The sequence below is a fragment of the Xyrauchen texanus genome, chromosome 4 (assembly GCF_025860055.1).
Source record: "Xyrauchen texanus isolate HMW12.3.18 chromosome 4, RBS_HiC_50CHRs, whole genome shotgun sequence".
In the NCBI taxonomy this organism is placed as follows: domain Eukaryota; kingdom Metazoa; phylum Chordata; class Actinopteri; order Cypriniformes; family Catostomidae; genus Xyrauchen; species Xyrauchen texanus.
In genome coordinates this window covers 33,202,303-33,229,580 of record NC_068279.1, presented here as the reverse complement: position 1 = coordinate 33,229,580, position 27,278 = coordinate 33,202,303, and the positions used below count along the sequence as shown (strand labels likewise).

General features: G+C 36.7%; 1 protein-coding gene across 4 annotated transcripts in view; it reads left to right on the top strand.

Annotated features, from left to right (window-relative positions):
• The first annotated feature begins 615 nt into the window (after positions 1-615).
• LOC127642729 (electrogenic sodium bicarbonate cotransporter 1-like) overlaps positions 616-27,278 on the top strand; it is an 87,571-nt gene continuing 60,908 nt past the window's right edge. For 3 of the 4 annotated variants that reach the window (XM_052125255.1, XM_052125264.1, XM_052125257.1), the window contains exons 1-4: positions 616-748; positions 919-1,014; positions 5,811-5,884; positions 15,239-15,412. In XM_052125255.1, coding sequence (XP_051981215.1) covers positions 998-1,014; positions 5,811-5,884; positions 15,239-15,412 — 265 coding nt within the window. In that variant the 5' untranslated portion in view covers positions 616-748; positions 919-997. Of the gene's footprint in view, positions 749-918; positions 1,015-5,664; positions 5,885-15,238; positions 15,413-27,278 lie in introns of those variants that run through there. The other variant, XM_052125245.1, reaches the window with a different exon arrangement.

Genomic DNA, 27,278 nt, shown 5'->3' with positions numbered 1-27,278 from the left:
CCTGTGTTGCATTTTACTCTTCAAAGTTTACACTGGCACGTTTTGATAATAACTGTTATTACATCATTTTTAATTTGATTTTGAGGCTTTCTAAGATTGGTTATTTAAAAGATATTAACCACAAAATATAAGAACACGAAGAAATAATGTGTAATCAAGATGTGTTGCTAAGGCATCGTGAATAAACAAATGTGCTCTCCAAATGGGTCTAAAACGTCGTCTCGCAATTGCTAAATGTTGCGCAACAACGTTGCTACAGCCTTCTTGTGTCTTATATGTCAGCGTTGTTACAGCGCGGAGAACACGTTGCTATAGTAAAAATTAAACGTGGGGATATATCAGCACAAAGTGCGCACTACCTGTTTTGAACTGACCGCGAAACTTTCTCCGGATCATCTGCCCGTGTATGCACTCATATTAGCACACATTAATGTATACTACACAGATTGGTTACTATGTGTTTACACCCTCAGAAGAGTATTTTGTTGAAGTTTCTTTTCCAGTTAATGATTCGAAGTTTTCTGCGAAAAATAGGTGTCACTATCATTTGATTCAAATTAAACGCGCTTTTAGCGCAACTCCTTGACCTCCCACTCGTGCTGTGACGTGATCGCAGCAGCGGCTGGTAATATATATGAAACGCGCCTTTTGAAGCGTCAAGTTGTTCTGCTATTTCAGCAGGCACGCGTTATCTCCTGTCACATGTGGCGGAGCACATTTGGAAAACCAAAGACAGAAAGGACTGAAGGTATTCTTTGACACGTTTTTGTAAAGACAAATGCTATTAGGAAGAGTTAAGTAGCTTATTTATTACATTTGTAAGGAATAATGAAATAATTAATAACAACGTGTCAACGTTGTGTTAGCGGAGCAGTAACTGAAACAGTAACATTTATATATTTCGCTTCGTCGTTGCAGTTGTTCCATTTGATCACGCTGGACTAGAGTGAAACAAAACAACTGGAATAAATTAACAAGCGTACAACTTCCCATCATTATGAGCGCCGGTAAGAGGTAAAAGCCCATGATTTTCTTAAATTTCTTATTTATACCGGCTGTGTGATTTGTGTTAAAAGAGTTCAGATGTATGTGGTCCCATTCAGTTCACTGTAGACTAAGTACTCTGAAAACCTCCAGAATAGTAAATTGTGTTTGTGTGTGTACAGTATATGAATGTATGTATATGAATGTGTACATATACAAATATATATATATATATATATACACACACGTTTAAGTAGCCTATGTAAACCTGTATGCAGTATATGCAAAGTATGCAGGCTTTCATCTCAAACAGTGGGACACAAATATTTGATAAGTATTCTATGCACCCCAAAGTTTATTCAGAAGTAGGCTATACATGGATAATCCAAACAGTCTGTACTATATACTCATATTATACTAAACAATTTAATGCATTATATATTTTTTACATTAACAATAAGCATGTATAGGCTACAGTTAAAATATGAGAGGTAATTAATTTCACTGCCTTCATTAGATTGTTGCCAGATTAGGGATTTTTTGTTTTTACTGCTAATTATATTGTGGTCTTGCATGTATTGATGTAATTTAAGTGTTGAAGCAATTGCCTTGAAGACTAGTTTATCAAATTGTCCTTACATTTCCCTTTGATATTAATTATATATCATTGTCAGTTGTCCAATAAATCAAGCAAATTTTAAGGCTCCTCACCCCATTTTATTGTGTTAAACCAAAATATTTGCAAGAAAATGCAAAGTGTTCTAAATGTGTGAAGTGAACCCATCTCGTGGGAAGGAGTGCTGCTGGTGCCTGCTGTGTCAATATCTGTTCTGTAGGTGGCAGAGAAGATTGGGGGTGGAAGATGGATAGTTTTATATCCAGTGGGACAGAGTCAGAGTCATCGAAGTTTTAATGCTGATATTTCTTTATAATGGAACACTCCGAAAGTTTTTATCTATATATTTTTATATTAGCATGAAGATAGACCCATCTTATCCCATTCACTGACCTATTAGTCAGTCACCTAGCATTAAATCACACCACATTTAAACTAAGTGCTATGCAATAATTTACACCTGTGCTTACGCAGCAGTGACGCCATATAGTTATTGTGTAATTACACGTATAAGTGTCACTTTATGTTAAATCCTGCAGGGCTATACAACAAAAATTTTTCAAAAGGTAATTTGTGTACTAACTACTACATACCTGATGTAAAAGTTAAATAACCCTTTGGTTGACATACAGCTTGACATTTGATGTAGAATGTTACTTTGCCAGAATTGAGTGGTTAACCTTGGCATCTATTCAGCATGCCTGATTGCATCTAGTGGAGATTTGCTGTGACACTGGTCTCCCTGGGAGCTATGCACTGTTATCAGTGGAACAAGCTCTATCCTTCCTGTTTGTGTTTACGTCTTGGTTTGTATTTATGGTTTTATAGAAAAGCAAGTCATGGCCATTAGTGTTGTATGAAGCCCAACTAGGAAAAGGAATGATTTACTAAAGGGTTTTCCAGTTAGTTTATTTCTTTTTTCCCCACATGTACTTTATTCACATAAAGTATATGTGGAAGTATTCTATTATCAAACATGAAAGGAAAATTGATCAGAACAACCTGCATTATACACACAATTACTGCACACACATAGTCACACCTTTATTCCTGAAAGAAAGTGACATTTCCTGAAAATATGCCATGTCTGAATCGTTTAAATCTAATCTTTGAACTTCTTTCTTGAGTGACAAAGAGCAATGTCCTGTACAGGGAGTCACACCTCACTAGGAAAGCCATAATCTTTCAGTTTTGTGGCTAAATGGCTACATGCTCCTCCATTTGCACCTGTAAGGCACCTTTCATAGCGTTAACGGCAAGCCTTTTACATGCAGATCGTGCTCTGATCTCAAAGCAGACATGTCTGAATTTCCTTGAATGTGTTTATGTTCGTACATGGAGCTATAGGGACATTTTTATCAATTAAATTATTTTCCTGGGTTCAATACAAGTTAAGCTCAATCGAAAGCATTTGTTTCGTAATGTTGAGTGCCACAAAATGTTATTTAAATTCTCCCCTTGTTTATTTAAAAAAAGAACCAAAAATCTTGATTCCATTAAAGACACTTACAATGGAAGTAAATGGCACAGTCCATAAACATTAAAATACACACCGTTTCAAAAGTTTAAAATTAGACTTGAACATTGTGTGTGAACATGATTTAAAGGGATACACAAACAAATTCAAATTCTCTCATCATTTACTCACCTTCGTGCCATCCCAGATGTGTATGACTTTCTTTCTTCAGCAGAACAAAGATTTTTAGAAGAATATTTCAGATCTGTAGGTTCTTACAATACAAGTGAACTGTGATCAGACATTTGTAACTTCAAAAATCACATAAAGGAAACATAAAAGTAATCCATACGACTCCAGTGTTTAAATCCACATCTTTAGAAGCAATTTAATAGGTGTGGATGAAAAACAGATTGATATTTAAGTTATTTGTTTACTCTAAATCTCCACTTTCACTTTTACATCTGTGATGGCATGAGGGTGAGTAAATGATAAGTGAATTTTCTATTTTGGGTGAACTATACATTTAAGAGTGATACATTCAATGTCATGACAACAAAGTTGCCATATTGCATATAACATGACAAAATATGGTTAGTGAGCAATTTTATCAAACTAAAAGCATGTTAACACATATTATGTATGTCTTGATGTTCTGCTTTTAAAACTGGGTGTATTTTAAAGTTGCTGGAATGGCCCCATTTACATCCATTGTAAGTGCCTTAATCTAAGCACAATTTTAGCATCTTTTTTGTAATATGAGGATGAGGGATGAGTCAAATAATTTTTTGTTATAATAAACATTATGCCACAAAGCTGTCGATTGAGTGAAACTTGTATTGAAAGTGGAATATTAATTTAAGGCAAATAGAACTGTCAAATGTAGATTTGTAACATGAAAGAAGATGTTAGGCAGAATGTTAAATTTCAGTCACCATTCAAGATCAAGTTCAACCATAAATAAAAATTCTCTCATCATTTACTCACCCTCATACTTTCTTTCTTCAGCAGAACACAAGCAAAGATTTTTAGAAGAATATTTCAGCTCGGTATGTCCATACAATACAAGTGAATTGTGATCAGACCTTTATAGCTCCAAAAATCACATAAAGGAAACATAAAAGTAATCCATATAACTCCAGTGTTGACATCCATACCTTCAGAAGCATTTTGTATGTGTTAGAGAAACAGAACATTAATTAAGTCTTTTTTTACTCTAAATCTCCACTTTCACATTCATTTTCAGATGTGAAATTAAAACTAAACAAGCACCTTTCAGATGTGAAAGTGAAAGTGGCGATTTAGAGTAGAACACATTGTGATCGGTTTTTCACCCACACCTATTTTATCACAGCTGAAGATATATATTTAACCACTGGAGTCTTTTGGATTACTTTTATGTTTCCTTTATTTGATTTTTGAAGCTACAAATGTCTGATCACAGTTCACTTGCATTGTATGGACCTACAGAGCTGAGATATTCTTCTAAAAATATTTGTTTGTGTTTATCAGTAAAAAAGAAAGTCAAACACATCTGGGATGGCATGAGAGTAAATGATGAGGGAATTTTCATTTTTGGGTGAACTATCCCTTTCACTTTCATTGCAAGGAAAAAAAGATGCAGTGTAAGTCAATGGTGACTGAGACTGTCAGTCCTTAACATTTTGTCTAACCTCTCCTTTTCATATGGGTGTGGAACAATATGAGTTTGAATACATTATGACAGAATTTAAATTTGTGAATGAACTACCACTTTAAGAATGTCACAACTGCATGGTTTCATCTAGACAGAAAATGTCTAATGAAGGTTTACTACTGATGAAGGTCTGATGAACAACTTCTGCGTGTCGTACCTCTGGTCAGTAGCAAAGCACTCTCCAGTCCTCTTAGAACTAACCCTTAAACAAGAATGTAAATGTTATTCTTCATTTTAAGCATGACATAATGAGGTTTTGTTGCAACTTTCAAGCTCTTTGTATATGTTGGTTCAATTAGTTTGCATTTGGCTCAAAGCAATGAAATGAACAAATGTCACTAATAACTCACTTTATATATATATAAAAATACTGTAAGGAATAACATGCCACCTGTACTTTTATTATTGAAAAATGTCAAACAGGAAATTAGTTCATTTTGTCTGGGCTGTGGATCATATGTTTCATTGTAAGTCTAATCCCCCATATGATGCCTGATAACCATGTGCTACCACACCAGCCTTTTATTAAGAATGTATGTGCTGCATAGGTCACTTTTAAGTATAATAGACCAGCTGGAGGAAGCTGATTGTCATGTGTGTGACTGGCAGGATCCAATGCTTGGTGTTTATTCCCCCCACGTGTAACTTGTTATATTAGTGTTAGTATTCCTTGTTAGCTGATCTGAAATCTGTGTGTGGCAGCCTGGCTCACACCTCCTGGTACATCAGAGTCAATCAGCATCTTACTAGGCTGCCCAGCCTGTCCCATCCCCCATAGACCGGATTACCCTCCCAATGTTTACCTTACCACTCCTGTGTCCCCTCAAGGGCAGTAGCCTCAGAACAAGATTGTGTCCCATAAGTTTCACCACACTTCGACTGACCAGGGCTGGATCCAGAACCAAAGTTAACCCCCTTATTAGCAGTACCTGCTAACCTGGGAAAATGGCTAGTTCCCGCAGAAACACACTGCAAGTGAATGAGCAGCGCCACTATGGCTCCACGTTGTCTTTAGAAGAGAAATGTGAGCAGTCTTTCTTCCTCTTTTACTACTACAGGGTGGAAGATGAGGCGGTGCTGGACAGAGGGGCATCGTTACTCAAACACATGTGTGATGAAAAGGAAGTTGAAGGTAAGACCATGTACCTCATTTTTGGTCTTAGGTCACCTATTTATTGGTAAAGCACATTGTTTTGATTGTTTTTTATTTTGTAGCCTAGGAAATGTTTCCTATGTTGTACTTTAGGCTTTTGCATTTATGCAGTTGGAACATTCAATGAGTGGTATGTTTCATATGTTTACTTGGGGGTGATGAATATGTAGGGCACACATATTGGATGACGTTGTGTTGACACTGTCAGTTTCCTTCCGGTCCAAAGATGGATCAGATGCTTAAATGTGGCTTAGTGGGTGTCATTTCTTAGAATTTAGTTTAGGAACTTAGGAGTTTAGGAATAAAATTAATTTTGTTTTCTTTGTCAGAGGCAAAAAAGAAAAAAGAGGCAGACAGTTATCAGTTTAATGTATTAATATGGACTATTTCTAGACTCATTAAAAACAAAGACACAGATTTTTAGGGCCTCAGCAGGTGGTGCTGGACCTGTGTTTCATCATCTCTCTTTGTTCAGTTTTCATAGCTTTAAAGGGTTAGGTCACCCAAAAATGAAAATTATATCATAATTTACTCTCTCTCAAGCCATACTAGGTTTATATGACTTTCATTTTTCAGCCAAACACAATCTGAGTTATATAAAAAAAATATTCTGGCTCTTCCAAGCTTTATAATGTAAGTGAATGGTACCTTAGATTTTGAAGCAAAAAAAAGTGCTTCCATCAATCATAAAAGTAATCAAAATGGCTCCAGGGGGTTAATAAAGGTCTTGTGAAGCAAAGCGATGCATTTCTGTAAGCAAAATATCCATATTTATAGCTTAATAAACTATAATCACTGGCTTCCAGTAATGGCTGTCCGCACGTTCATGAGAGATTCAAGTTCTGGCATATGGCGTAGGCGTAGCGTAAGCTCTGGTGAGAAGTGACGAATGCAGAAACGTGCATTGTTTACAGCAAAGGAAAATGCTGAAAAGAAGTGAGTTGTTTTTGCTATACTGTACATTTGTATTAGTCTTAAAATGGTGCATCTATCCAGTCATTCCAATCGTCCATTCATGGCAGCAAACACTCTCAGCCTCAATTGGCATTACCTCCCATTTCCTGCATGAGCACCCCCACGTCTCCCGTACTCTCCGTCTACCAGGTGATTTTGTTTGTGCCACTGCTGCAGCCTCCTCCATCTCCCAGAGTTCCTGGCTGCTGTACTCTGTTTAAAACAAATAGGGCTGGACAAAAAACTCAATCTCCTCTTCTCTTATATCGAAATCCTCCAAAAATGTTCTTTAAAAATCCTCATTGTTAACTTCTAATTCGGGACTGCCATTTTGTTTTGCTCTATCTTCTGTGCTTCATGTTCGTCACTTCTCACTGGAGCTTGCGCTATACCTTTGTCATACGGCGAAACTCGACTCTTTCATGAACAAGTGGACGGCCGTTACAGGAAGCCAGTGATTATAGTTTATGAAGTTATAAATATGGATATTTTTCTTACAAAAAACACATCGCTTCCCTTAAGAAGGCCTTTATTAACCCCCTGGAGCCATATGGATTACTTTTATGATGGATGGATGCGTTTTTTTGGACTTCAAAATCTAAGGTACCATTCACTCCCATTATAAATCTTGGATTTGTTTTATATAACTCCGATTGTGTTTGGCTGAAAGAAGAAAGTCATATAAACCTAGGATGACTTGAGGGTGAGTAATTTATGGGATAATACAATTTTTTGGGTGAACTAACCCTTTAAAGCAGGGGTTCTCAATGGGGATGTTTAAAGGATGCCAGGGGATGCTGAGAGCAAATTAGTAGAGAGGGGGGCGTTGGGTTACAAATGGGGGGCATTTATCAGTCATAAAAATCAAATCCATCTTCAAGTTACTCTTTGCTTTAAAACATTTATTTTGACTAGGAGTATACCAGTTGGTTCTCAATTAGACGGGTTGGTATGCATTTGTTCTGCAGTTCAACTGATTTTGAAGTCTAGCGACGCATCTGAAGTATCTAGTTTAGCAGCATAAAATACACAGGTGGAGGCACAACCTTGGCTAATGCACCTGAGCTGTTAAAGCTCCAGCTCAGTGAGAAGCAAGTCACGAGAAGCAGAAACCATTTGAATTAGGCACAGAATTCTACATCAACACTCTTGAACCTACTATACTATTATAGTTATTATCAATAACTGTACTTTTGGAAATAGATTGATAATTATCATATCACTACTCCAGCTCTATTAAATTTGTCATAGGATACATTGAGGAGTTATATATATTGGGAATATAATACATTTTTGTTACATCTTATAAATATTTATATTTTGTATTTATTGTTTTTACATGTGTTTAGAGTAGGTCTGCTGTTTATCATTGCAAAAAAGCCATAGTTTGTTTTATAGAAATCATGTTACATCTAAATATGGTAGTGAAGAAGATCCATGCTTCCATGTGTTTACTATGGTCTTGTTAAAAATACCACTGTTTAAAAATAAAAAAATAATAATTAATGAATAAATAAAATTTTTCAAAAAGGCCAATGTAAAATATATTAACAGTATCACTTTTATTATTAGTTTCTGTCTTCGCATTTTATAGGCCACAGATATAGCCCTCCATCTGCTTGAATTCAAGAAATGCAAGGTTTGTCTCACATTCATGATGTGTAAGCTTGCTGAATTAATTAACAAAACTTTGAAATTATGCAATGCATCAAAGCTGCATTGAGCAAATAAAACAAATAACAACAAGGTGTACGCTTTCAAATGATGCCACATAATTGGGGGGGTGGGGGGGGGCACTGCTATCAGAATGTGGCTGAGGCTACATTCGGAATGGAATACTAGCGTACTACTTACTTAATATTTACTTAATACACTGTATACTACCTACCAATTTTAACAGTATATATTATATAATACAGTAAATCGTTTAAACAGCACTATGCCATGTTGTTATCAAATGACCTCATCATGTTGCATGTGATTTGTGTCCAGTTATCTTCACCTTGATGGTAATCTGGGGGGACACAACATCTCATTCACTCCATCAGGGAACTTAGATTACAACAGTAACCCAGACGTTCCCTTTGACGTTGTGTCGAGTGAAGCAACACTAGGGGTCCCTATTCAATCAAGCCATGTGCTGAACCGTGTACATGCACTGCTGAGGCAGGTAAGGGCAGGCAGTTGCGTGCCAAAGCCACATGCTGCGTCAGACTGCTCGTACCCTTCCCCAATGGCCCATAAAAATCATCATAAACTTTTTATGTTCCCGGCATCCCGGAGGGGGGGAACAAAGCGACGTGCCAAACATGGGAGCAGGCCGCGCCAGCCATGCCTTTTCTCTCTCTATGTTTCTCGCATAGAGTAAAAGCGGCTGGGGCATCATAACGCTATTACACGCATCGGGGAAGGTGTTCTTTTCCAACTCCTATTCTTTCAGGGGGAAAAGACCCCGCGGAGACCACCACCTGCCCAGGGTGGGGGGAGGTAAAGAGTGGCGAAATACGTCACATGGGTTTTTAGGCAACACGTGGAAATGGCGTGGTGGTAGATCCTACCTGCTGCGAGGGAGGAGTTGCTACAAACACGGCGACCGGGGGACAGCGGAGACTGCCCAAGGGAGACGTGGGCCCTTCCACGGACCGCACCGTGGAAAATACACACAGGGGGATTAATCCACAAGGGCCCATCCTGTGGAGCACCTATTCCAGTACAGAATAATTTTAGTACCCGTAGTGGGTCTGGTCGAGGAATTCCTGTGCTGAATTCGCAGACCAGAGGGCTAGGGAGGAAGAACATCCAGGGAGCACGAATCTAGTGAACTCTCCTGGGAGAAAAGAGTGCACGTGATCACCTCAGTGGAGGGGAAAGGTGCTATGTGAAAGCGGAACACCCGGTCAGACGTTCCGCATTCCTGAGTTCTACGTGCTTGGACCTGAGAGAACATGGGACGAGACAGACTCAACCCTGCAATTGTAAAATCTCGTAAAGGTATTGGGTGTTGATTAGCCCGCTGCTCTGCAAATGTCTGCTAGGGAGGTGCCGTTTGCCAGTGCCCACGAGGATGCCACACTTCCCGTTGAGTGTGCTCGAACCTTTAAGGGGGCAGGCACGGCCTGGGTGTGATAGGCCAAGGCGATGGCATCAACAACCCAGTGGGAAAGCCTCTGTTTGGAGAGAGTGTTCCCTTTCCGCTGTCCACCAAAGCAGACAAGAGCTGCTCAGAACATCTAAAGCTCTGCATGTGGTCCACAAAGGTACGCAAAGCATGCAGCGGGAGGTCTCTTGGGAAGCGAACAGATCTACCTGTGCTTTGCCAAACCACTCCCAAATCAGCTGGACCACCTGGGGGTGGAGCCTTCACCCTCCGCTGAGCATACCTTGTCATGACAGTGCGTCTGCTGCCGTTGCCCGGGATGTGAGTGGCGTGCAACGACCTATAGTTGTGACATATAACGAGAACGCACGCCGCCGTGGCGATTTATGTACACTATCGTAGCGGTGCTGTCTGAGCGAATCAAGACGTGCTTGCCCCGTATTAGCAGGAGAAACCTCCACAGGCAAGGATTACAGCCAGCAACTGATGTGCCAACCCAGCCGTGCCAACCCTGTTTGGAGGCATCTTTGGTGATCAGAACGCGTCGGGACACCTGCTGTAGGGGGACTCTTGTCTGCAGAAAACAGAGCAGTACTACTGCGAACCAATCTTGATGCCGGACGTAAGTTAGAATGTGTCTTTGCGTGAGCATTTTGATCAGGAGTTTGTGCACTGAGGTAAAGGTCACTGTTTCAAGTCACTGTAATAATCGTATGCCTTGATTCTGATTCACAGTCTCCATAGTCTTTAATACATCTACTGTGTAGTTTAACAATTTATTTTACAAAATACTTTATATAAATATGCATTGCAATGTCATTCTTCAATCCAGACCTCATAAAAATATTATCCATTCCTTTTAAGACAATATTTTGCCAAAAACAGGCAGTCTCCCATTCATTCCAGTGGGTAGTTCTGCAGAGCTTGTTAGAGCAAGCAACCATAACCAAGAGGGGTAGAGCATAGTGTAGGTTCAATTACCCCTCTCTTAGCTTGCAAGGGGGCCACTACTTTTCTGTAAACATGATGCATAGGAATGGCAATTGGCATAGATATTGCACTAAAATGATTATGCTTACTTTGAAAACAAAAGTAGTCTTATCCAGATTGGCATTACCCTGACCTCAAAGTAAACTAGCAACATGTGCCTGGTAGACAAAGACTCTGCATGTGAAGTTCTTTTTGTCAAAGATCTTTATTCACAGCTATATTAGCATGCACAGTGGTGGATCACTATCGTCTGTTCTTGTACCCTCAATATCAACAGCTCTGTTACTGCGGTAACAGAGATTACTCAGATGTTGAAGCCCATAGGGCCCAGACAGATTTAGGGAATACAATTTATCCAGTGACGAATTGTGTGCCACTCCAATTCAGGCCTCTTTCTATAGTCCCATAAAAAAGGGTTCCCCCGATAGAACAGGAAACTTGGCACAAAGCTGGCCCGACAATGTGTGGTTCCACCTCTTAGCTCTCCCTTTCCTCCTCTTAGTCCTGGCTCTTACTCCCTTTTCCTTGCTTTGCTCTCACCCATCCCAGTTTAGGTGGGATGCCAATTCATAAATGGTTTTTGATAATGTCATTTTTTTTGTTCATTTAAAAAAGATGTGCAGATTGTACCAAACAAATAGACAAAATTTCAACAATTAACATGAAAATGTTTTTAAAACATACTGTATATTGGAATTGCAAAGATGGAGCAAACACATCTAACTGATTCTTAACTTTAGACAAATAGATATATAATTAAATAACTTCCTCAACCTAAATATTTTGTACCAACCTTGTTCAAAGAACCTCACGAACCTCAAACTTCACGCTGTACTCCACAGCATCCATGCACAACTCACCACACGCCCCACCGAGAGTGAACCACATTATAGCGACCACAAGGAGGTTACCCAATGTGACTCTACCTTCTCTAGCAACCAGGCCAATTTGGTTACTTAGGAGACATGGCTGGATTCACTCAGCACACCCTGGATTCCAACTTGCGACTCCAGGGGTGGTAGTCGGCGTTTTACTTGCTGAGCAACCCAGGCCCTCCAAGTAAGTTATTATTTACATAACATTCTTGATATTACACATCAGTAATAATTATTACAATCTCATAATTAAAGGCATTTTCTCAAAATACATACAGTATTTATAGTGTTGCTCAGTATTTGTTATTACCTGTAACTTAAAGTACATTCTAATAAAAAGAACTAATGTAAAGAACACATAATAAAGTCACTCATATCATAATCTTAATCTTAGAAAAAGATTAGAAGAATGATGATAAAATAAGATAAAGAAATGATAAGGGAGAGATGAAATGATGAGATAACACACAGCCAAATCAGACAAATACAGATCACCTTTGGAAAGACAATTGTGACATCATCAAAGGCTGTGATCTCTCGCTGACTGTGAGAGTTTATTATGGAGGAAGAAAAGAGACAGCAGGGCTGTGAATCCAGTTTCAATGGGAGTCCACTCAGCATTACTTAAAAGAATGGATAAAATCTTTTATGACTGGAGCTCTGTAAAAAAAGCAAAAGGACCAAAAGAAATTATAAAATAAAAAAACAAATACAGAGACAAATAGATCTTTGTGCTCAAATAAAGATAAAGTTATGTAATTACATGACAAGAAAGAAATTACTGAAAAGCTAAAATCCACCTCCGGTTTGTTAGTTTGTTGAGTTCTGTTGATGTTTATTTTGTGAAATGACCGCCTGACTGTCCATTATTAAGCCTTTTACAAGCCTTTTAGATGTGAAACAGTGCACAGGCAAACAAGACTGCTGATATTATTTGTTCATTTATTTTTTAAAGCTATACATAAATGGAATAAAACAAAAACACTACAGCAGACATAACCCATTTGTTAAAATGTTTACTATATTATATATTTTTTAATGACAAGAAATCAAAAATTATAGTAAAATAAAAAAAATACCATCTACACTCTGCCCCTCTACCGGCTGTGCAGTGTCACATGCAAAAATAACTCATTTCAGGGGGCACTGCAGGGGAATTTAGATCTTACTCATGAAGAGGTTAATTGCACCTCTTGGCAAAAAAAAAAAAAAAAGAAGGGGGAAACCGAAGAATGCCATTAAAAGTCCAGATGCACTTAAATAATCAAATATGATAATTGTTTTGTTGTTGTTTGTTTATCTTGCTGTACTTTACATATTTTTTTCTGGCATGTTATCCTTTCAGTTTGTGTATCTACTTTAAATGGAGATGTACTGTATGGTTTCACTATTGATTTGTTATAAAGACTGACTTAGAGTAAAGAGTTTTTTAGAGTGTTGTAATGCTTTGTTGTTTATAATAATAAAAAAAGCATAACTTTTCTGGTCAAATTCTTCAGCATTCCGTTTGACCACTGAAATTGTATTTATTTATTTTTTGTCTGATGAATGATGCAGCCACCAAAATTTCCTGTGTATTTTTTTTCCTTTACTTTTACAATTTTCAGTCCCCATAATTTTAGTACATCCCTTATTACAACAAAAGCTAAAAAAATGTATTGCTTTTAAATAAAGCAAATTTTTATGGTGTGGCACGACAGTGGCTTTGTGGAAAATCTTTTTAAGTAGTATTGGAATGCATTTAATATGATTCTCATATTCAATAATGTATACTATAAAATTTGAAAACTTTAATGATCACTGAAGCCTAAATATTTCCTAAACCATAAATGTTTTTTAGTTGTCTAGTGGGCTGCTAATATCAGTCAGTTGTTACACAAGCTGCAATATGAAACATGAAGTTTCATGAGTTACATACTAAAACAGTGTTGTAACATTGATATAGCAGATGGATTTCTTGTGAATGGGGGAGATGCATGGATAGTGTCTCTATGATATTGATCTAAACAGTGGAAGTTTTGTTCTACCTGCTAGCACTCCCAACCAAAATATTTAGTTTGACAGTCTGCTGCAAACCCCTCCAGTGAAGTCCATGGATTTTTTTTCTTGCCATACTCAAGAGTGCTGAGACCATTTCCTGCTTAAATTGGATTGAGGAAGTCATGCCATTTATTTATGTCTTTACTTTGGTTACGCCATATGTCTTACCCTGGTGGGAGCAAAAGGAAACAATTGACACCCAGTTCCTGACCTTATTGACATTACACATTATTTATCTTATTTATCCCATAGCCTCTGTTGAAGTGAGCAACTGGGGGAAGGTCACATGGCTTGTGTTATCTAGAGAGCAAGGAGCCATTTATCTCATGAAAATTAACATTTTAGGGCTGACACGTATTTACCTACATCATCATGGGCCTTTTTAATTTACTGGGGGGAATTCAAAAAGGATGAATTGTGGCCACTGATAGTGTTGTTAACTTGTGTCTACTTTGCAGCCAATTCTCTAAAGGAATTATGGATATTAAGGTAATGTTGCAAACATGGGCAAATATTAGCAATTTGCGAAGTGCAGTTCTTAGTACTAGGTTGTAGAGGATATGACAGACTACCGTGATCTGACATACTTTGCTTGGACAGCATCACTCCATCACTGTGATTTAGAATAATATGAAATGATGTTTGACTATATCATGTGTCTGGATATATGCCTGCTATTCTGCATCATTTGGTCAAAACTGGAAGAATAACTGTTGCCATAATCAATAGAAAATGTACACAAACATGTATTTTAAACAACATTCTGTTTAATCTACGTTAATTGCACTAGGCTGACAGTGCTGACTATTTTTAATAAGGCACAATCTATAATAAGTCTAATTCACATAGAAAGGAGGCATGTTTGCACTGAAAAGAATGACCATGACTTCATTTAAATATGCATTGTGCAGCCCTAAACCACTGCTGTTAGCACCTGGTTAAACTAGATTGTAGATTGTTAGTCTGTAAAGGCCCGGTATGCTCTTTTGACCGTAAGTGGATATGAATGCGTTTGAAACATGCACACTACAACTGCGTTGTGAGACTCTTTTTGTACAGTCAACGACAGGAAAATGTGCCAACGATGCGCACAGATAAGGACTGTATGCTCATCAAAAAAATCTGGGCCGCACGTGCACAGTTGGCGCAGACTGTGCTGATGACAAAATTTGCGTCACGTATACAATGTGCGTTCAGATCAGCAATGCGGACAACAGAAGTATACTTTGGCCTTAATACACTGGTGGTTGTGCTGAAATACTGCTTGTGCAACCATTTAGTGAATTCACCCCACTATCTTGACTGTGTTACTTTTCAATTGTGTTATGTCACATTATATTAATAGCCTGACTTACTTTCTCAATTGTGCTCTCTTAGGTCACCACACTATATACATTGGTGTGCATGTGCCTAAGAGCTACCGACGACGGAGACGCCATCGCCGGCGCATCAGCCACAAGGACAGAAAGGAGAAAGTGACCGAGAATGCTTCAGACAGGTCGGATGCTGAGAACAATGAAGAGGCCAGCAACAGCATCCTCAAACCACTCAGTAAGCGCCTGCCAAAGAGCTGTCAGTTCACATTAATGCTCAGGGCTTCTTCATGGAGCAAGTCACACATTTACACACACACAACTACAAGCCAAGGCTGCTACTGACTCTACTTAGTTTGAACAGATATCCAGAGCTGCCTTGCCAGTGGATGAGTGTGTTTGGACAGTCAGAGGCTAGGGCCCCTGCGTGTAAGTAATAACCATCCAAATAGGTCACGGTTCCCTTACGTGAGCCGCTGGAGGAGGGAAGTATGTGTGTCTCTGTGATTTCTAATGGTGAAGGATTAGATGCCCAAGGGAGGTCCACTTAGGAGGCGTTTCTGTTGATTTGGAAGCTAGGACTCTGAATGCTCTCTAATGATGTGATAGCTGAAAGGAAGACTGAGGAGGAGGAGAGGAGCTGAAAGCTATCGCATAAGCTAGGTAGAGGCAGACACAGAAAAAGAACATTCTAAGGTCTTGTGAGGAAATTTTGCTCTAAAGTTGGGCAGTGGCCATGGAGACTGTGTTTGCATACTGTATGTTTTTGTGAATAAATTGGTTTAAAGAGAATGCTCACCCAAATATAGAAATGATACTCACACTCATATTGTTTGAAACCTGTATGACTTTCTTTCTTCCGTGGAAAACAAAATATGACATTTTTAAGAACATACTGGTTACTTTTATCCATGTGGTTTCAATGAATGGGGACTGGAGCATTCAAGTTTCATAAAGGACACAAATCATCATAAAAGTATCATGAAAGTGGTTAATATGACTCATGCACTATATCCAAAGGCTCCTTAAGTCATACGATAGCTTTGTTTAAAGAACAGGTTGAAAATAATGTAAAAAAGTAAATAATGACCAAAAACATTTTTGGGTGAACTAATCCTTTAAATTCTTGAGTTTATAAAAGTTTGAAAATCTCTTAAAGGTTTAGTACAGTTTTCTGAGCTGACTCTGCAAGGCCAGGATATTTAGCTTACACATATTCAGTTCCTAATGGAAACTCAAGTGCAACCAAGCAGAATCCAGTACTTGACAGTGATGTGGAATAAACTGAGAGAGAACCCAGAGCTCACCTGACCTGCCATCTCTGAGCTTTCAATTCATTCTCCTTTGACAAAAAATGTCCTTTATCAAAACACATGGTTTGAATTAAAAATAGATTCAAGCTACATGACTACATTTTTGTACAATATTATACTATAATGTGGCATGTATGTTATTATACTATATTATTATACTATAAATTCACTTTATTTCCTTATCCTCAAATGTAATATTAAAACACTATCCTATCCCAGTTTAATGTGGAGAGAGAACAATAAGTAAACCATTCATAGGTGGACTCCATAGGTGCTCTGTCTGCTTGAGTGGTCCGAAATGTCAACGTCTGACTCAACCAATGCTGTGTGAATTTGAGGTGGGACTACCTGTTTTTTGAACAATGGGAGGTGGGTGGGGTGGATGAAGTGTTTTTGGAAAGTTGTTTGGAAATGATCATTACCTTTGGTGCCACAGAATTTAAAGAGAAATTATATGAGACTGAGTTCATATTCATACACTTGTAAAAATACATATAGGATTTTTGTTCAAATACACTGTTGTATAATAAGTCAGTGTTGGCTTTTTCCTAGTGAAGGATTGTCTGATGGAAACTGATATAGTAATCCAACAGAATAGAGCAGTCCACATGGAACAATGCCCTGGCTCATTGCCTTTGGCCTGAGCTGCATGAGTACTGACCTTTGTCTGTAGATGGATTACTTCCTGATTGTTATCCCTCATCCGGATGCATATTTGTTAGTATCAATCTTCCTTTTTATATGTTTTAACAAATAACACAGTAAATCTTTTTTTACTGGAAATGTAAATAATATGATGTATAAAAGAAATGGCCTACATAAAATGTTCTAATATTTGACATAGACAATGCATAAGTGATCAATTAGATTGTTACCTCTTATAGCAGGTGTGACTATATGATTCAGATGTAGAATTGTCGATCGATCAGCGTGTCAAGAGACCTGGGTTCAATTCTTGACCTGACACCTTTTTTTTGGTCAGCTAACAACACCATAAATCATAAATATAACAACAAAAATTGGAAAGAGAAAGATGTCGCCAATAGAAGAAACAGCAATAAAAATAGTCTTTGTAAATACATCTCGCACGTCAGTAAACTTTCAGCACATAGTCTATGTAGACTCTCTCAGCTGTTCAGAATCAGAACTAAAGATGGATGATTCATTTGAATCACTTTTTTCCAAAATGGCCTGAATTGGTTCGTTTGCGGTTCAGTTTGAATCACTTGTATTGCTGACTCACATGCTGAATCACATGCATTTGGAGTAGTTGCTCAGTGATGGTGACGGGATGATATGCTACTATAGAGAACAAAAATACTACGGGATGAAGTAGAATATTTACTTTCAAACATCTGAAACCAACACCACATCTTTTGTTTGCCATTTAAAAAGAAAGTCTTAATTGAACTCAACCGCTGCATGTGCAGCTACGTAGATACTTAAATACATTCCTACCCTAAAGAGTATCAAAGCAGTACATGGAAAAAGTAGCATGATCATACACTGGCTTGACATGTACTGTGGTAGAACTATGGTATACTTTGTACCTTGTACCTTGGAGTAAATTGAAAGTATAGGATAGTAATGTAATTATAATTTATTACCAAGGTGTTTTTTAAAATACTATGATATTACCATCCGATACCGTCACATTGTACCTCTTTTAGATATGTTTTTGTTTTCTCATAAAAAAGAATAAAATCAAACTGCAGCTGATATTTTTAGTATTTCATATTCATAAATAATATGAAGTAGCTTAAATGAAGCAGGCTACTTTAGTCATTTAGCTTGAAGTGGACTTTGCTTTCTCTATTAACTTACAGATTTTCAGTTTTGGCATAGCTATTTCTTTCTTTAGAGTAGTTGGTACCTTTGGTAGGTTTCTGAGTAGCTTGCCCAACACTGAATAGATTTTAGTAGGCCCTATTTTCTTTTATCTGCTAAATGTAAAACATGACTGGTTAGAGTACCCTGTGAAGTGATACGCTATACAGTATAAGACAGCGAGTAATAAAATAAGTTAGTTTGACAGGACAGTGTTTCTTTAAAATCTTTTAAAGTCTTCTTAATTTCTCTACTCCTACATTCATAAACTTTCCATTTTGCCTACTATTCAGCACTGTTGTTAATTTTCATGATGCAAATTAGTGGGAACTCTCCTGTGTGTTGTGTTGTATGAAATCATTATTATGATCTGAAGTGAGCTTTACAGTTAGAGGTTACAGTTACACTTATTTAGTCTTTCTCTTGATTAGACTGTCAAGACAGATGAATCCTCTCACATTATAATGATTCCTTTTAATTTACATTTCCTCACCGCTTGTTTCCTGATTCACATGATAATGTTTATTTGTTCAGTACAATTTATACAACACACAACAATTTGTAGCCGGAATCCATGGTTCTGAATATACTTTTCAGGATAATCACGTAATTACTTTCACTGAAAACAATACATAGACTAATGTCAAAAAATGTCACCACATGGTTGACAAGCAATGTAGTCATACTGGTATTAGAATGTGCAGTCAAAGGTGTATGTTTTACAACTGCTTTGTTCATAGCTTATCTAATCAGTGATCAGTTAAGATCTATCCATTTTATAAGACACGTTTCCTCAATTATTAAAATCTGGGTATAAAGTTTATATACATTGTTTCCCCAGATTGTAATAATTGAAGAAATGTATATATACACATACATTCATATATATATATATATATATATATATATATATATATATATATATATATATATATATATATATATATATATATATATATGAAGCTCCTAAAACCTTTAAACTGAAATAAATTATTTGACATCACATAATCATTTCAAGCCACAGTGATGTTTTAAAATGTTCCAATTTAATGCAAGATTTTGAAGCATTATTTATTAACATGAGTTCCAAAATGTCTTAGTATATCTTTTGTATGTTTTTTTCTTTAATGACAGCATCCACCAGTTTGTTTAAAACCTGATGACCCATGTTATCCCTGTATGGTTTGAAAATGCCCAAAGAGGCCAAATGGCCAGTGCTAAAAATAAATTCTAAATAAACATTATTTTGCAGGTTTAAACTAGATTTATTTTTGATTAGAATATTAAATTCATATATACAGTATATTTTTTATTTTTGCAAAAGAAGAGTCCAAATAGTTTGCTAAAACAACAGCTCTGAAAACATAAAGCTGTTCAGTTTTAATTAAGAGTATGATGCTCCTTTTTCCTCTAGATGTCTCTTGCTCATTTAAACTGTATCAATGGGAGCCAGTCAGACCCAATGCTGAGCAGGATATCCCACAGGCGATCCCTTAAACCCAGTGGCAGGAGGGCGAGTCATTGTAATCCTCTCAAGTGCCGTTATTTTGTCCTCTCCACTGTAGGTTATAATTAGTTAATCTAGCCTTCTTCCTAAATCCAACCCACATATGTGAACACCAGCTATAACAAGTCTTTATGAAAATGATAGGGCAGTCTCTATGCCATTATTGTATTATCCAGGTTTGCATGTGTATGTCTGGAAACAGTATGTAGAGGGTTGTTTAGGATTATCATTTTCTAGTGTGTTTTTAAGTAAGTATATTGAGTGAAAGAAATACGGCAGTTGAACTTGAAGCATACTGAATGTCTGGGCATGCTGCTTCCTCTGACTGTGCTTCAAGGGATGTTTGAGATTAAAGGTTCTTATAGCTGAGCTCATGTCCACCCACACTCTTTTTCCAGTGACCAGGAAGTGACCAGACCACAATTGTGGATGTTCATATATAGGCCGACATGGTATATTATCTAGACTATGTTGTATAGTTTCGTTACATGCAATTAGCAAACCCTGTTTGTAGTCTAAACTGGTGAAAATTGGATGTAACTTATCTTTCTTTGAACTTTCACTGGTTAGGTTCAGCATTGTATTAATCACTATAATTAGACAATAAGAGGCTATGCTATGTTATGAATGTAGTCAAAGCTAATGAGTGTTGTTTGGCACAATGTTATGCACATGCACATCCATCCCTTCAGCCATGTCTATATTGTCAATATAGCACTGCAAGTTATTTATTGTTAGGAAACAGTTACAACATAATAAAGTTTTTACGGTCACAAATTTTCATGACAGCATTTTTTGTAAAGCAAATTAATTTAGTGCCATCCTTCGTCTAGAAGATCTAATCCCTGACATGCAACAAAAATAATAATCTGCTATGGTTGCTGTGCAGTGCATTTAATGAATACAGCAGCTAGGTGAATGATTGTTTCATGTTTCATAGCTGTTACTACAGTATATTGTGGGTTTTAGCACTGTATTTTAGAATGCTGTATTAACCAGTCAGCATACATGAGTGGAATTATTCATTTTGTTAATAAAATAAAATAACATTCTCGTAAAGGGTAGAAACATAGATTCTGGTGCTTTGCATAGATTTCTCTGTTTTTTATTAGTCTCTCAGGGCAACCACAATGGATTCCCGTGTTAGTCAAACCCAAATAGTTTATGGACCATTGTTAACTTTGCTCTAATCCAGACTTCTGAGGAGGATCAGGAGTTGAAATTAATTTTGAGATGTCAAAAGATTGAATTCAAAATTTAATTGTATCATATGGAGATCAACACAAATAGTTTTGTGATGTTTGAGTGGTTGGAAAGAATGAGAGAAAAGTGAAAAGTTAGGGTAAAATTCTCCAACCAATTTCTGATAAGTGTGGTGAAGTTCTGGGGCCTGATGTATAAACGTTGTGTACACACAAAATGGGCATTGAAAGGTGCGTAATCAATTTCCCATGAACATAAAATAAATGTGGCATAAATATTTGCACAACGTCTGGACACTCTTGACTGTGCGTACGCACTCTTTAACTGGTATGTGTGAATAGGTAGACACAGCTGGACAAATAATGAACTAAACAGACTGATTAGAAACTCTAATTTTCATTTAATTTACATTTAAAATAAAAAAGTATGTAGTTAAGCACATGAAACAGAAGTAATTGTTATCAAGCCAATAGTCGCCTCGCTGTCTCCTGTCTTTATGGCAGCATCCTTACTGAAATGAAGCCTCATAAGAGACCGATATGGAACGCTCTTCATAAGCGGCATCTCCGTGCATCATTCAAATAGAACTGCTCACAAGCAGCGCACAGAAGACTTGACCAGCAACTGATTTTAATACTGGTGAACCGAGAGGAACAATGTGATACCCTAATGAGCATAAATACGCATTGCACAAACAAATTCTGGGTTAAATAAATATTTTTCTATGATATTTAATGTAAATTATATTTAACTCTGAGCTCATCACAGTACATTCTAGGATCACCTACCTAGTGAAGGATACATATGACAATTCCTTAAAATTTGGCCGAAACAAGATATCTTAGTAGGCAGCACAGTTACGATACCTACCTTTTGGAAAAGCCTATGTGGTGGAAGTGTGTTTGTGATGTCTTAAAGTGCTGCCTACAGAGGACATTCACTAGATTTTGGAACACACCCATTGTAAGCCAGAAAATGTAACTGATAAGCAGGGACAATCTACATTGCACAGAACTCTGAAGAAAGCTCCAGGCATGTTCATTTATTAAACATTTTGCAACATGGTCTCTTATAATGAATGTTACTCTATATAAATTTTTGCAAACTGACTCGTGCTGCTCTCAACGTTTCGCTGCAGTTTCCAGGTGAGATGAACACTAGAGGCACTACACCAAAGGAGTGCTTTAATCATTGTCAGACAAATCATATGTACAGTTGCTGATTTTGATCTTATAACATTTAATATAATATTACTTATATTACGCATCCCTGCTATGTTATGATATCAAAACACTTTTACTTTTGCATTACAGACCCACCTACATATACACACTTATTCCTATGTTTTTAGCTTGCTTTGTAGCTCACCTGATTGAGTTTTGGAGATTGAACTCAACGGCAGTGGTTTGAATCCAGCCAAAGACGCACGAAAGCGAAAGTGGCAAGCGACACAAAATTACATGGTTGCTTCAGTTAATGAGTTTCGTTTTTTAAATTTTTTTATTTTCATTATAAAAAAACTATCGGATAGGGTTAGGTGTTGGTAAAGGGTAAGGATGCCTGTTTTATTAAACTCTCATTTATCTTTTCAGACACTATTGGTTAGGTTTAGTGTAAAGTTTTAGGTTAGGGAGGTATGTTTGACTTATTACAACCTCCATCTAAAATTCACCTTAAAAACCTTATGATGTTTCATGCGACCAGTCTGACATTTGGGCTAATTTGAATATGCTTTCAGCTACTAATTAGAGTGTGGTATTCTCAGACATCTTTTAACACGTGGTAACAAGATTTCAATCAACAGAATTAGAACTCTGCAGATTTTCGCCTGAAATAATTACATTATAATAATTACATTATTTCAGGAAATAGCCCTAATTACATTATTTCAGGGCTTATTTGTACATTTATTAAGTTTACAGTATTTTTGACCCAATATCTGTTCAAAGAATCATTATGATATGGACTTTTTTTGGAAGTCAGTAGAATAACGTAGTTGTTTTCTTTGGTGAAGTTGGGTATCAGTTACTGTCAGGAAGTCAGTAGGAGATGGCAGGGGAGGCAATAAAGTGAAAGAACAATAGCTGTTCTGAATAAACCTCTTTTGTGCCTCAAACAAAAGACAAAAGACACTCATCACAGGCATGTGATTCCTCAAATGTTTTTAGCACTGTTTTGCTCTGCACTGCTGGAAACACATAGCAGTGATACTCGGCGTTAGACACGCTTTAACTAGATTTTTTTTTTTTTTTTTTCGAGCACTACAAAATGCCAGACAGTAAAGCCTGAACAAACATAACACTTGACACAAGTCATGCTGTCATTTTAAACAAATTAAAATTTTAATGTATGTAAACCTAAGTGCCAAAACTATCACAACTGTTTATAGTGGTAATCAACTGTAGTCCTTTGAAAATGGCAGCAGAGTGGATAAGAATTCTGCTTATATAACAGATTCACTTTGGATTGAAGTTCTATATCTACTTCATGCACCAGTGAATATGCATAGCAGCCAAATGTGACAACTGCAAATGCAGTTTCACTGACGAAATGCTTTGATGTGATGCAAAATATGATGCAAGGTTTTGTTTCTAGTTTAAAGGGATAGTTAACCCAAAAATAAAAATTTTGTCATAATTAACTTACCTACCTATAGTTCCAAACCCGTATGACTTCTTTCTTATGCAGAACACAAAGGAGATGTTTTAATGATGACTGCCCTCCATTATATTAGGCAGAATGTTAGCCTCAGTCACCATTCACGTTCATTGAATCTTGTTTTTTTATATAATGAAAGTGAATGTTGACTGGGCTAACATTCTGCTCAAAATCTTCTCTTGTGTTAAATAAAATAAAATCATACAGGTTTGGAACAACATGATGGTAAGGAGGACAAAATGATGACAGAAGTCGTGTGTAGCCTAAAAGTGTCTGTTGCTAGGATAACATACAAAAGACAGCATCCACGTGACAGAGAACATGATACTGTAGGAGTGTCTGAGCCAATGAACTACTGAGGTATAAATCTAGTTATTTATTTATTTAATTCATTGTAATTTATTGCAAATTTTAATCTACAAATTCAGTGCACTCATTGGTACATCAACTGAGTTTACTGTGTTTGGGGGTTCAATGATTTGACTTGATCACAGGTCTTTTTAATAGTGTTTGTTAGCCTTAGTTTTTTATTTCTTGAATGGCGTCTTTACCATATTAACCGTTCCTCCTCTTCCTCTTCTGACTGGTCTACCCTGAATGCAGCTACATTCACCTCGGATCTGAAATAAGAACATCACCAACGCCTGAATATCCAATTCAGATGTACACTTTCTACAGTAAAAGTTGAAAGAATTACATGGAAAATAAAAAGTAAAAGTGGCAGCTTACAGTGTCCCTTAGACCTGAGGACGTTCACGTTGAAAGCTTCATGTCACCTCAGAAAGTTTAGAAACAGTACAGTTGGTATCTAAAATAGATTGTGAATACAATTATGACAGAATGGAAATTTTTGTGTGAACTGTTCCTTTAAAAACTGTCTCAACATTCACAAACTCGTGAGAATTCAGATGTTTTTTTTTCTAGTCTGTGCATGGTGTAAGTATGTCATTAACATCTAGTGAGAGGAATTTGGTTTGGGGAACTTTGAATTTTGTTTCTATGTGTGATGTTACACAGTGTTGCTAGTGACACTGAGACTCTCCAGCATGAAGTGGCAGCTCTGCAAAGTCCCTTTTTTAGGCGCTGGGCATACTTCCCCCCTAATTTTTCCCATAAGCCCCTGGTACATATACAAAGTCCTCTTTGTGTGGGTTGTAGCTCTTGGCAAGAGAAAGAAATTGCCACAGCTTTGAAATTTGTTTGAACGATGCGATTTTCATTTCTATCTGTCCTTTGCCCATATGAAACCCTCTTTCTCTCCCTCCCGCACTTGTCCCTTCTTTCCCGACCGTGCTTAGCAACAGCATGCAGTGAGTGCCCATTGAGGCTTAGTGCCTGGTATCCATAGCAGAGTTGTCTTTTTGCATAACAGGATCACTTGGTATTTGGACTTTGTGGAAGAGTTGGGACAACGAACTGGCCCAAATGAGCTACGACACGACACCGTAGTCAGTTCCTGTTATCTAAACAGTTCTAAAAGGTTCTAAAAACATGCACATTTATACTTAAAACTTTGACATTATAAAGTGAGTTCATGCATTTTTAGTCTTATTATATAAATATTGCAGTAAAAATTGCCTAAATTTGTGCAGAGATATTTTTCAGAATTCTCCAAAAGTTAGAGGAATCATGTCAGACTCTATCCAGGCAAAATCTCCAGATGTATATAACCTTACGCTAAATAAATCAAATAGTCTGCAATTACATGTAACAATTTAGAAGATGTTGTAGATAATGGTGTTATGTAAATGTTGGAATTATTGATGTTTTATGGCTAGTATAGTTTAAAGGTTGGTTCTCATTCAGTTAGCACTTCAGGGTATTGATAACATCCCTGTCTTGTCTTTGACCATACCAGCAGCTGTACAAGTTCAGGGACGTATATTGGCTTTTGAAAGCTAGTGTTGTGCAGTAATGCTTCCATCTAATTAGTCTACTGTAGTTTATTTATTTTCAAAGAAACACCAATGTTTTATAGATAGTAATTCATTCTGGAGGTTTTATCAGAAATTGCTGTGTACAGAGTTTTCCAATCAAATTACTCATTTACTAAAACAGCATTGTATCCATGATGTTATGAAGATTAGAAGATTTCAACTGAAGCCAGTGACAGTTCATTCACACTAAATGCGTCATTTAGACGTCATTATTTGTGTTTGTTGCTCAGTAGCAAAATACATCTTTCGCAGTTTGCACAGTGCCTATAGGCTAGCATTAGTATGCAATGCTTTGAACAATACTGTATACATCTTTTGCCAAGTAACCCAAAATATCCTTGATGTGGTATAGGTCTGCAACTAACAATTATTTTGATATTCGATTAATCTAATGATTATTTGAACGATTATTCAACTATTGCAATTATTGCAACAATTAATAAATAGCTCTTAAACGATTATTCAGGTTGTGCCAGAATTAAAATGTTCTATTAAATGTGCGTACTAACAATAAAGAGGACAAAATTATGTTTTAAAAATACCTCTAAATGACATTCACTGAATTAAAGGGATTTTTTTTTTAATAAGTTTAATTCAGTAAAGAAATTCACTGCATAAAATCAGATCGGTATCAAATGTTTTGTCTTGTTTTCTATTTAAAATGGTCTAAAAATCCTTAAAACATTTACTTGAGAAGCAACATATAAAATATTTAGACTTGCTTTAAGAGAATGTATCTTAAATATACAGTAAGTGTATTTTGTATATAAGTGTATTTTATCACTTGGTTATAATTATGTTAGTGCAGTAAAGACAAAATATACTTATACTTAAGATCTATTCTCTGAAAGCAAGTCTAAATATAATATGTGCTGCTTCTCAGGTGAATTAATTTTTTTTAAAGGATTTTAAGATATTTTAAAATATTTGTATTTTTAATATTATTTTCAATATTCTCTATATATAGCTGCTAAAGTAAATGTATGTTGTTTTAAAGGAGTTTTAAATATTTATATTGGAAAACAAGCCAAAGCAAAAACTCTGTGAGTGTTTGTCTCTCACCTTTCTGTTCACTTCAGTCTATCTTTAACTCACAAAAAAGTAACTCTTTCATATTATTTAAAGCTGCGTATTGCCAATTTTCTTAACGATAAGAAATGCACAGTGACATATTGTGATTTCAGTAAGTCGCGAGCCATCACGTTATAATCTAGCTGCATAAGCACGTGCGCTCAAGGGATGAGCGTCCCCGTGTCAGAGTGCACATCAGCCGAGTGCAGTTTCAAAGTTTAGTGTGTGTCTGGACTGTGAGCTGTGTAATTCTTCCACTCCTCAGTCCTCAGCTGCAGTGCTGCTCTCACACGTCATCATTAGAATTTATTGTGATCTCATGTTACGTTAAATGAGATCATTTTACTATTCGACAACGACAATTTTTGTCAACAATTTTTTAATTGTCGATGTTGTCGATAACGTAATTTTTTCAGTGGTAACATCCCAGGTGTTTATGATTTTATTCAAGTAAATAATACGATTTAATATGACCAAGTTAACCAAAAACATTTGGTTACACCAATGACAGTAATTGTAAGGGTTACATCAGGTAGAGATACAATGACACAAAAAAGTGTTTGGACATATAAGCCACAAAACAATTAT